The sequence below is a fragment of the Watersipora subatra genome, chromosome 10 (genome assembly GCF_963576615.1).
Source record: "Watersipora subatra chromosome 10, tzWatSuba1.1, whole genome shotgun sequence".
NCBI classification, from domain to species: Eukaryota; Metazoa; Bryozoa; class Gymnolaemata; order Cheilostomatida; family Watersiporidae; genus Watersipora; species Watersipora subatra.
The window spans coordinates 2,628,914-2,641,227 of record NC_088717.1 but is presented as its reverse complement, the minus strand read 5'-3'; the positions used below and the strand labels follow the sequence as shown (position 1 = coordinate 2,641,227).

At 37.9% G+C, this 12,314-nt stretch overlaps 1 protein-coding gene across 1 annotated transcript in view; it reads left to right on the top strand.

The window, feature by feature from the left end:
* LOC137406210 (protocadherin Fat 4-like) overlaps nt 1-12,314 on the top strand; it is an 80,677-nt gene that overhangs the window by 1,719 nt on the left and 66,644 nt on the right. The window contains exons 2-6 of the mRNA XM_068092745.1: nt 3,088-3,246; nt 4,647-4,800; nt 5,000-5,195; nt 7,521-7,793; nt 8,846-9,010. Coding sequence (XP_067948846.1) covers nt 3,088-3,246; nt 4,647-4,800; nt 5,000-5,195; nt 7,521-7,793; nt 8,846-9,010 — 947 coding nt within the window. The remainder of the gene's footprint in view (nt 1-3,087; nt 3,247-4,646; nt 4,801-4,999; nt 5,196-7,520; nt 7,794-8,845; nt 9,011-12,314) is intronic.

Here is a 12,314-nt window from a genome sequence, read left to right as displayed (position 1 = left end):
TGTGGAATAAGTATGAGCACAATTATTCTGTGATACTATAAGGTAGGCGAGCGATGCAGTTGGTAGTATGCCTGGCTACAACGCCAAATTTTTGAGTTCGATTCTCGTTCGATGCTTTTCTTTTCTCACCTTCTAAGCGTGGTTTTAGACGGATAAGTTGAAACGGCTCTTTTTGTAGTAGAAGTTTTGCTCGCACATCAGCCAAATCATTTTAGCTAACATCGCTCTTACCCATACACTTTCTTTATCAGCAGCTCTGCTATACTATTGGCGGCTTACTGTTTGCCCGTGTGCTGATCTCTATCTATAACTGGCTTCATTTGTTTATTTTTCACACTCTTGCAGAGCTTATTCTACCAAAAGTATTTCCATGACATTATTATAAAAACACGCTAGCTGCCCATCTATCTAAACTGTGTCTTGACATGTGGTTGTTTCAAATTCTCATTGAATCATGCCACATCCTCGATGCTTTAGAAATCGAGACGCATTGCAGAAATCTCCCTGATAATGGGGTTGTCTTGCTGTCTACTTTTGCCCATTTGCGGAGCCTTTAATTTGGTGCCATGTTAAAAAAAATCCGCTCTTTAAAAATTTTACAAACCGTTAAAGAGACGTGGAAGCAATACATCGACGTGTGCATAATAGGCAATTCATATAATGCTGTGATTTTAAAATGTGTAATCATCTCTCGATATCACAAAAACTCTTTCATGAGACAATGTACGCCTAAAAATGTATTCTCTTTGATTGTGGGTGCTGTTTGCTTCCTCTTTAAACCAACTTTATGGCGATCTTCTTAGTTGTCTCTGAAAAAGCGAGAGTGTAACCATTTTTATTTGCGAACTATGTGGCTGGTCAACGATCATGATAAAATGACGACGAGGTCTCTCCTACTCTACACTCAGCTGCGATATACACTCGATATACACTCGTACCAGTTTTATAATTTGCTTATTGGATTGAAGAAGACGGTAGGCGAGGTACAGGGGGACCTCCAAGCCTCTAGTGAAAGTTTTCATGCTTGATTTCTTTTCGCCTGAGCACAGCCATAATACGTTTTAATCAGATAAACTCGCAACAGAACAAAAATACTAACATTCAAATTGAAAGAGTGTAATCAGCTATAGAATTTCTACAATGAGTTCACTTGTTTTCTTTTATTTGCGAATTCTTTGTGGAAGAAACTCAATTTGGATGACTCGTGAAACTCGGTGATTATCAGTATTTGAAAACACGGCGTTGCAGTGTCTACCACCAGCCATTGTCTCCGTGTTTGTCGCTAAATGCTGATATATTGTTTATGAACACAATGTTACCATGATACCTGACTTGTCTTCTCGGAGTCTGATTGGTTTTGTTGGACTGCGCCAGTGTTTAGTACTGGGTAAAACATCTTGTACTCACCCTGAGGCCATAGCTAAAACTCTCAAAACACTCTGGCAAAAAGCAGTCTTGCCTGGATCTAAGCTTTACCATGATGTTTCTCCGGTCACCAAGACTCTTCCACTCTGAGGTTCTGAAATGTTTGACTTGTTTCACGGGACTCACAACTTCAATTTTTATATTATTTTCTATTTTTACATTTTTTGACTTATACCGGTTTCTTTTCCTGAAAAATGGTAGAATTTTGAGATATTATAGAGGTTTCATGTTGGAAGTTATTTGATATGTCAAAACCAATATAATATTTGCTCAAGTTTTAAAAAATTCAAATGAAAAGGTTATTTAAAGTCAAGGCTTAAGTGCAATGAAAAAGCAGAGACATTTTAGATGGATGGACTCACTTATTATTTTAGTAAGTGTCATCAGCTGTATGCCCTCTGCTCAAACATCCTCTTCAGACACTGTGACCGTAAATACTAGTTCAAAATTTTCATCTGTTTTTGTCATACAATTTCCCCGAAAATTCTTCAAAGGTGATGTCTGACATGTGCACCGATTCTAAGCCCAAATGCTTGTCTCGATTATGTAATTATCTAGTCTTGTTCGTTTGATGACGGATTAGTCTATTTATTGTGTGACTCCTGATCAGTTGCGACTAACATGCCATACGCTGGGACACAAAAGGTCTGTCAAGGTTTGGCAGAATGAAGACTGGTGACACCGGGTCAAGTCTGACACGCAATTTCTTAGGTCGTATCGCTGAGAGCTGTTGAACAAGAACGGCATTACGTATTGCTAGCGTATATCAGTGTATTGTTATTCGTCTCTAGAATATTCACGGTGAAAACTTTCATCACCCTCCTAGCGACCAATCGTACTCTTCATGTTTATTTCTTTAGGCTCCTGCGTGTGATAGGGCTGGCTAAATGACCTCCCTTTGTTTAGGATCACTCTAATCTCAGGCCACTCTTATGACTTTAATACCCCATTAGCTTTTGCTAATCGCTCCGTGTCCTCCTGGATGGCACATCCTTTGCACTTGCCAGTTTTTTGCAGCCGAGTAAGGATTGATTTATAAACAGTATGAATAACAATGACACCACACACTAGATCCGTTCTGGTATACAATTACATTTGAGTAGCTACAACTCTCTTGGTAATATAACTCGATGAAAACACATCAGACGACATGGCCTGAAATGTCATGGTACTACAGTAACTGTGGTGCATTCTTACTAAGAGTTGAGACAAATTAAGAATGATAATTCTCACGCCAACATTGCCAAGTCAATATATTTCTCATTCCCTTGCGTAAAATATGCAAATCTCGTATACGGAAGTTTGGCAGTTGGAAATCCTATTTAATATCGGTTAGGCTTAGTGATGAGAAAATTATTATATCAGTCTGGTGGTTTAGATATAGCTAAAATTAGTTACTAGTGGTGAGTCCCTCCTTATAACGAAAGGAACGAAACGCTGATCTCAATAGGTATATGATGAGGAGGCCTCAACTGATGTCTTCATTTTTTGTGTTATCAAAACATTTGCATTTCCTTGATGGTGGGTCCTAGCCATCTACTAGTCTCTCAAAATGTTTTCAATATGAAGTCCTAGTGGCCCAGGTTCTGATAGACTTGTTTACTTTTTGTCAAGATAGTTTTGTAAATACATCGTCTTATCTGACCATTCTTATCTCTGCAGACGAGAACGGACGAGTTACCTATCAAATCTCCGATGGTAATAACCAACAGTTTTTTAAAATTGATGGCGATTCAGGGCTCGTGACGATCAACAGAAGGGTCGACAGCGACGGGCTTGACAATTCTAAGATTGTGCTCAACATATCAGCTTCAGACCATGGTTAGTAGCCTTCTCTATTAACTATGGCCCTCTTTGATTCTCAACAAGTTATATAGAATGATTTTTGTTCCTGTGTTGACTGTTTAGTTCAGTCAAGGTTGAAATAAGCAAGAGTTACTACAACAGGGGTTACTGCAATATTGGTTATACTAAAACAGGAATTCTTGCAACAGGGGATGCTATAACAGAGATTGCTACAACAAGGTTTGCTATAACAGGGGATACTATAACATGGGTTGCTATAACAGAGATTTTTATAACAGGGGAAGCTATAACAGGGGTTTCTATAAAATGGGAAGCTATGGAAGCTAACAGTGGTTAGTATAAAATGGGAAACTATAACAGGGGTTAGTATAAAATAGGGATCTATAACAAGGATTAGTATAAAATGGGAAGCTATAACGGGGTTAGTATAAAATGGGAAGCTATAACAGGGGTTAGTATAAAATGGGTTGCTATAACAGAGATTGTTATAACAGGGGTGGTTATAACAGGGGTTTCTATAAAATAGGGAGCTACCACAGGGGTGGCTATAACAGGGGTTTCTATAAAATGGGAAGCTATAACAGGGGTTAGTATAAAATGAGAAGCTATAACAGGGGTTGCTATAATAAGGGTTGCTATAACAAGGCATGCTATAACAGGGAAAACTATAACAGGGGACGTTATAATGTGTCTCGACTGTAGCACTAAACCCATCTAGCTAAACAGTCATGTCAAACTCAGGCAGACCGTATTTAATGAATGGCTAAATGGCTACTTTCAATGTTTTAGTAAAGCAGGTTTGAGTCTTTGTCAGTATCATTGTTTTGTAGAAGAAGGTATGAGCCTGTTTGTAGCTGATTAACTAGAGAACAATAGTGTTCATTATAAAACCATATCACTGAAATCTCAAGCATTGTCTTGCCTTGGCTGCTGTTCAGGACATTTAGATTCGAAAGCCTGCAGCATACCGGAAGGAAGCCGTGGTAAAACTAATATTGATCTTGCTAATGTCTTGCAAGCATCAACTTCCAACAAACTATTTTGTCCTTGACATTTGTTTATATAAATTTTAATTATAATTTTTTATGAAAATTGGTGTAATTTTACTATATATTTTTAGTGATGTTTTAAACAATCCTGTTCTGAATTGTGCTTCATCATTTTAAAGTGACTACAAATTAAATCACTTCCTGTTGGAAGTTTGTATTGCACTTTAAAGCACTCAGCTAGCCAATCATGACAAAGTTCTTCATACAAATGTATGTTTCTACTGATTCTAAAAAGATGCTCACCCATTTTGGTGCTCAGCCAGCCGTTAAGCTATGGATACGCGAGTGAAGCTATCAGAAAAATACTTTAGGAGCCATTTTATGTAGCATTCAGCTTTTGATACAAGAGAACTCTTATGTCGACAGGAAGTAACGTCTTAAAGAATGAAACAACCTTGGAGATAGACATAATTGATGAAAACGATGAAATTCCGGAGTTTTCCAAACCCGAGTACCATGTGGAGGTGCAGGAGAACAATGAAGTTGACCTAGTCTTACTAACCATTGTGGCCACTGACCGGTAAGTGTCACTGCAGCACTTTGACATGTGTCAGTAAGTGCTGTAGCTACAGTCATGCTTATAGGAGTTTGTAAACTTGTAGTTTCTCTTTTTGCTGTCCCTTCGGGTAGATTAAACAAAATGTATGGTTTGTATATTCGTTTGTATCAGGAATGCTGCCTTGAGTCAATGACTGATGCGACAGCGCTTTGTCTTGCAGGGATAAGGGTGCCAACGGCAGCGTTAAATACAGATTAGGTGATGAGATGACACGAGAATATCCGGGTCTTTTTTCTATCGGTGCAATAAATGGAGAATTGAAATTGTCAACCTCGTTGGATAGAGAGACACAAGACGGTTATGCTATCACAGTTGTGGCGTATGATCTCGGATCTATCATATCCCAAAGTTCTCAGGTGAGCCCATGCAACTGACAATTTTAAACAACTTGGAAGTCCTGTGCTAAAATGCTACTGGTCTGACCGCTTCAACTTTCATCTTAAAAATGAATTTACACAACATTTCAGTAGATTTTATCAGAAAGTATTGCTATTTTTCTATTATTTGGGATTTCTTATGATGTTTGAGGTGATCTGATGGGTAGGATGTTTCAAGATTAAAATTTACAAAACTTGATGGGGGGTTAAAACGTTCAGAAGAAAAATACGTGCAAAAAGACGTCAGTAGTGGTCAAAGTTGCGATATTTGATATCGGCTATTGCTTTCAAATGGCATCGTTACGTGTCTCTATTCTGTTGGTCTCTTTTCAACTATACACATCATAATCCAACTTTCGCTTAATTAGAGCATTTTAACCGTGATGAAGTTTTGTCAACTTTGAATCTTGAAACATCCTGGCTTTCAGACCACCACAGACATAAAAAACAATCTCAAATGATAGGAAATACACTTTCTGATACAATCTACAAAAATTTAGCTTAAAATCATCTCTAAGCTCTCAAAGTAGCTAATTTTTGATGAAGCATTTTAACAAGAACCCAATTTATGCAGTTTTTACAAAGAAGAAAATGTAGCAGAAAATCGGACCTTTTTCTAGGGTCACGGAACTTTTTTATTTGTTAGTAATGTGGGACTAGTTTTAGTTGGCTTAAAATAGTTTTACCTTTGTATAGTGAGAATTCGGGTATATCTCGTGTGTACTCGAATATTTTGCAAATATGGCTTCTGAATTATGTAGGGTTAGTTTGTTAAGGCGTTACACAGCAAACAACTAGAAGTTCAAGTTTGTCAACAAAACTTTCATTCCAACTTTTTAAAATTATTCTCAATAAACCGCATGCATATAACACTATTGTAGAATGTTTTTGTTTGACTCACTAAAACCCTGTTCAACTCCCTACTAGATGGACTAGCAATAGATTTCTACTAATTATTTAATCAAGCACGCCATTCATACCACGGCTGACTTCTGTCCAATTCACAATGAGAAATATTCACACCAAACCACTTCTCCCCGCATTATCTTAGACATTTAAGCCATGGTATGCTCCCACCTACTGTATATTGTCACCTCATCGCATACTAGCCGCACTTCAAAGTCAGCGAAACAGAGTTCAACTATGTCCCTGTGTGATAAGCGGTTTGGAGGACTAATTACTGCACACAGCAGATGCTCGGCTCTGGAGTCACGCATGCAGCCAGGTGTCACCGCTATTGTTAAGTCTGCTTGTATACTAGCAATTACCCTAGTGCAATATTCCCAAGCGCTTCATTACTTCCACATGTAAACTTTTGCTACATTGTTTACCCGCGGCTCATAGGAAGTTAATTGTTATTTATGTCGATAAAAATTGTGGCTTCAGCATCGACTAGTTCAAAGGAATTGTTCGGCTTGTCGAGATGCCACTCTGTCCAGCCGAGTGTCTGTGTAAAAGTTAAATAACGGGATTTCTTGGCAATAGGCAGAATATATTAAATATGAATTGATATGTGTGCATATAGTTGCTAAGGTAGGAGGGTTTTAACACTCTGGTTTCTACCCCGGCTGCTCATATCCGTTATTATAACTCGAATTCAATTTATTACGACCTGTTTTCTCATATCAATCATTGGACTGACTCTAGAGTTTTTCAATTGACTCATTTGCATAATTTCGAGCACGATTCTTGGCTCTACAGTTGCTTATCGCTTGGTGCAGCTATCTGTCCAAATCATGCTGTGCCAAAATGATAATTATTTTTAATAAAAATGCTGATTATAATAATCAGGACAAAAACAGTAAATTGATTTCAATGAGAAATTCTCTTCTCTGAATCTATTAGCCTAGAACTATAGGACGAAAATAACTTTTATAGAAACACGCTGTCCTAAACATAATCTGAAACACAGTCGTAATCATAGTCTGAAACCCAGTCCTAATCACAGTCTAAAACCCAGTCCTAGTCGTAGTCTGAGACGCAATCCTAATCATAGTCTGAAGTACAGTCCTAATCATAGTCTGAAATACAGTCCTAATCATAGTCTGAAACACAGTCCTAATCGTAGTCTGAAACTTAGTCCTAATCACAGTCTAAAACACATGTTTAATAGTAAATAATCGGTAAGTTTCATAGCTGAAGATGAAAATATCCATGTGCATCGTTTATCACTGTTAATCCTCAATTTTTTATGATTTATTGTTTTTGTTACATAAAATATTACTCAATAATTGATGACTCATTTCGTCTTTTATTTGAGGTCACACATGATCTGTCTGCATGAGCTTACGTGTATACTACTAGGTGACAGTCTATGTGAATGTGACGGATAGTAATGACAACTCCCCGGTCTTCTACCCGAGCGATTACTATGCAGTCATACCAGAGAGTGCTGAGAGTGGCTATCTTATAGTCACTCTTGAGGCAGTCGATGCTGACTTAGGAGAAGGAGGAGCTGTGCGGTACAGTATTCCTCCAGAACAAAGTGCTAGTGGACTCTTCGCTGTCAGTAGCGATGGCGGAGTCGTGTCCCTAACCAGATCCTTGCCTCGCTCACCAAGATTTTACACTATTCAGGTTTGCAGTGTACTCTATATTACTGTGATCTTATAACATTCAAGTACATTGTCTGATCTATATTACTGTGATCTTATAACATTCAAGTACATTCCTATCACCTTCAGAGTTTTATAATTTAACTAGCCACCCTTATAATAAAGATCTGAAGCTCAACTAAATGTGCCGAATTCTTTCGAACAGCCAGTGATTGTCAGCTGATCAGAATTTTGCAAAATTCAGTGTGTGTAATCCCTTAGTAAAGTTATTCAGATAATACAGTCATCATTTCTCATCATCATTTTAGTTACGGAGTGTAGCTGTCTCTGTACAACCTTGACAGCTCAACTGATTTCATACTTTATTCAAATTGTGAGGTTCAGTGAAATATCTATCAAAATCAAACCATCCATTTGTAACTCAGGAAATTTTTTTAGGTACACTTAGTTACTGTAATCCGCTGACTGTGCATTTTCAGCTTGCAAATGCTTGCTATTTGTAGTTATTCAATTTAATTCAGTGTACGGCTAAGACTCCTTGCGAAATAACAGACTGTTATAGAGCTAGTATTAGTACTCAGGGTTTTATATGAAAAGCAGATAATCAGTTTTGTTATATTTTTGCTTTATAAATTATTGATTCGGATAATAAGCCCAATTTAACCAATTTTAATAGCAGAAGTTTTATTTACAAACATATCACACTTACTACCTGTAAGGAAGGTCAAGGTTATTACACTTGCTGATGATCCATGTTTTATTATTGAATTTTTATTTCAACAATGTCAACCCTGCACTCAACCCTGTCGTGCCGCTCCTGTCATAATTTGATCAGAAAATATTCAGCTGTGCACTCATAACATAACTCAGTGTGAGTTGTTCAAATTCTTTGCCAATATTTGTGTGAATATGTAATCAATCAATATGTAGTCAGTAAAAGAGGCAAATATGGCTAATTGCTAGAATTCCAATAAACAGTCCCCTGTTTTTTTTTGTCATATTCTGAGAGTTCGTACCTCTTGCTTACTAGAGGCACCTTGAGACATTAATTACAATTCTCTGAGATTTTTCCAGGTGGAAGCGAGAGATGGAGGTGGAAAACTAGCGAGAGCAACCGTAAATCTAAAGGTTGCTAATCCTGAGGAGAGATCTCCAGAGTTCACTCAGCAGACGTACAGTTTCACTGTTGCTGAAGATGCAGAGGGCAGTTCACCATCGATCGGACAAGAAGTAGGCAGGGTGAGTTACTTTCAGAGCTTATGTTAGTCAATCAATCAGCTGATAAGGTTGGCATGCACTAATGACTTGAATCATTGTAGTTTCTGCCACACCTACCTTTATGCGGGCTACTTTTTAACCACCGTCAAAGTTGACTTGTTCTGACTTGTTTAAAATTCCGTGTTATATTGGCATTTATTACTTAGTTTTGGTGCAATCATTCGAATCTGTAACCATCGAACTCAAAAATGTGTATCATTGGCATGGAAATCTTCATCATTTTACCATAGTTAACATTTTATTCTGACATCTGCATACAAAATATTTTATATTTTATGTTTCTTGTTTTTTGTGACTCTTTCACAACTCTGAAAACACTACATTTTTTTATTTTAAAACTACCAAATTAATTATTCACACCACATCATTAATTTCTAAAAGAAATAAAAATATAAGCTATGAGGCACCTGTCACTACCTGCCACATATGTAGTTATTGAGTTTACATCCTTGTGTCACTTTCACAGACCTATGCGTAACCTTTGTAAAGTGCTCGATTGAGAAAATCATGAGGTCTGATTGTTGCGTGGACACCTTTGAGTGACACCATGAGTGTGTCACCTTTTGAAAACACTAATACCCTCCCATTTATCTGCCTGTTGCCCAAATATCGTTACATTTTCAACTCTATAATGTGTGTTTGCACTAGACTAGATTGCCACAGCTTTTGTGTACAATAAGCTTCAGGAAGTTTATAATACGGCTATGATTATGAGCATTGGTCAGCGGCAGGGTTTGAATTTATTGAATTTTTTGTATGCTAAGTAAGCGACTACGGCTTGTAGCCGTGAGCTAATAGTTGTGAGAAATAATTCACAAACCAGAAAGTCAATAATTTGACACACGTGAATAGGCAAAGCCAAGCTCTGTGATGCCAGTTGGTAGATGTCAGTGGTAGCACTAGCACACACTTGTCAGGCCATGTCATTCATTGTGATAATGGTGTTTGAGAGACAAACTATTTAACAGATGTTTTTAAGACAGATGACAGACAGCTACACACTTTTTTTCAACTAAATGTTTGTGGATAGCAATGTTAGTTTACTGGCTTACTCAGAGTCGTGTCTAGGACTCTGGCAGCACTCTTGGGTGCCAGCAGCATCCTCGAGATGAGACAGATCAAGAAGTTTGCAGTGACTAGCTTGCTGCCAGCTGCCATATGATATCATGTTAGTACTATTGAGAGTATATAAGAGTGACATGAGATAAGGTCTCTGTTCGACATAAGGATGTGTTTATGCAAAGAAACAGTTTTGGAAGTTGGAACAGAACTAAAATAAAAATATCACATAGATATTTCTCTAATTCAGTCACTGTCTTTGGCAAACATTAAATTGGATTTTAAAATATCGGTTTTTTGGTAAAATGTAGGGTTGCCCTATTTTTCGACTGGTCCATGATGCCACACAAAATTGATCATTTTAATCCATTATGGGCTTTGATGGGTGGCAAACTAATAACTGTATCGGTCACAGAACTATTGCCTCAACGCCTGTAACAACAAGGGATGACTCAGCCTAACCTGTGTAATGTCAGCCATATGTGTTACTTGACAACATTACGAACGCTTTTCAGAACATTCAATTTTTTTTTGGTCGACTCTCTTCTACGAGTAATATTTTTTTGACCGGATCAATATTTTAATTTGTATCGATTTAAGTAGGTCAATCACGTTTTTGCGAATTTGTGCTGTCACGATTTTGCTTCAGACTATATTATTATTATTCTTCTAATGTATTAACACTTTGCTGATCAAATTTGTGTCAAGGACGTTGGCGTTGCTTGAGAGTAACATTCTTTAACCCTAAATATACCCCATGCGTGTGTACTTTGCTGTCTACCCTATCATATACACACATTGGCTAATAATCACTCATGTAGACCGATTAGCTTCAATTTTTATGCACATCTTTTATAAAGTATAGTCGACAGAGCAATCTATATTCTCTATGATATACCCGATCTGGTAACTATATCTATATATCTTATACTGTATGTACCTTTTGTATAATCAAGAGGTACAAACAGGCCTGATCAAGAGGCTGACACGCTGCCTTTACTGACGACCTTCAACCACAAGCATTTGTGTTCGCTGGAGTTGCAATTACTCTTTTATTCTCTCAACTCGCTGTTATTTTTCTACCCCACTCTGAGTTAGTAATTGTTTACAGTAAAATTACACTTAGGTAAACAGGTGATTGAGCATTCTTCCAGCTTGTGCGCCGTTGGCTGTAGCTATTGAAATGTATTTTAAAGGCGTGCGTGTTGACTTTGTGTAACTTTCATTCTGACGTGAATAGTTCCACTTATTCATTTGCATTGCTAGAGGCTGCCAGTCAGATGCACTCCTTTCAGGTGGTTACGACAAGTACCTTGCCCTCTTTGTCAAGCTATTAAATCGGTAGATTGCCTTCCTTATCAAGGAATCACAGCGGGCACCTTGCACTATGTGCCACTCAGCTATGCTCTGTTTATTCTGTGACCAGCTTTTTGCCAAGCGAACTGCTTTTACCCATGTCATAACACAACAAGATACTAGCACGAAGGTTATTTCTACTTTTTTAAACTTAGCAAACTCGCTTTTGATTTTTGCTGAAATGTTGGAAGGTAACAACCTTTCAATGATGTAATCACAAGTTGCTAGAGGTCTTGTATCTGAGGTTTTTGGATTGTCATTAAAAAGTAAACTCATAAAATGGTGGATATTAACTTGTGTTTTAGAGTAGCATTCATTCCTTATTCCTTCATCGAAGGGTCAAGCTGTAAACTTTGGTAGGGATTAATGTTGACAAGTCTACCGCAGTTGGATAGATCCATGATGAGTACACTGATCAGTGCCATGAACTCTATGTGAACAGCGTGTCTAAACAATTGCATTGTGTCATTTACTGTGCTGTCACATGCGGGGTGTACATTTGTCTAAACATTGGAAGAAAGTTTACTTTTACAGTCGTAATTCATTCAACTATTTTTTCATCTGACCCACCAAGTGGAGCTGACCACCCAAAGTAGGGCTGATCACCCAAAGTGGGGTCGACCACCCTAAGTTGGGCTGACCAACCAAAGTGGGGCTGACCACCCAAAATGGGGCTGCATATAGTTACGATGTACTATTAATCTGATAGCTCTGTAGCTAGTCACATTGCAGTAAACAGCAGAGGTGTTGTCTAGTCTCTTAACCGCCTGGATGTTGTGTAGTCTTTTAATGGTGTGCCGCTCTATCTCCCTACTGCAAGGCAGGTTCTAATGCTATAGGGAAGTTCATG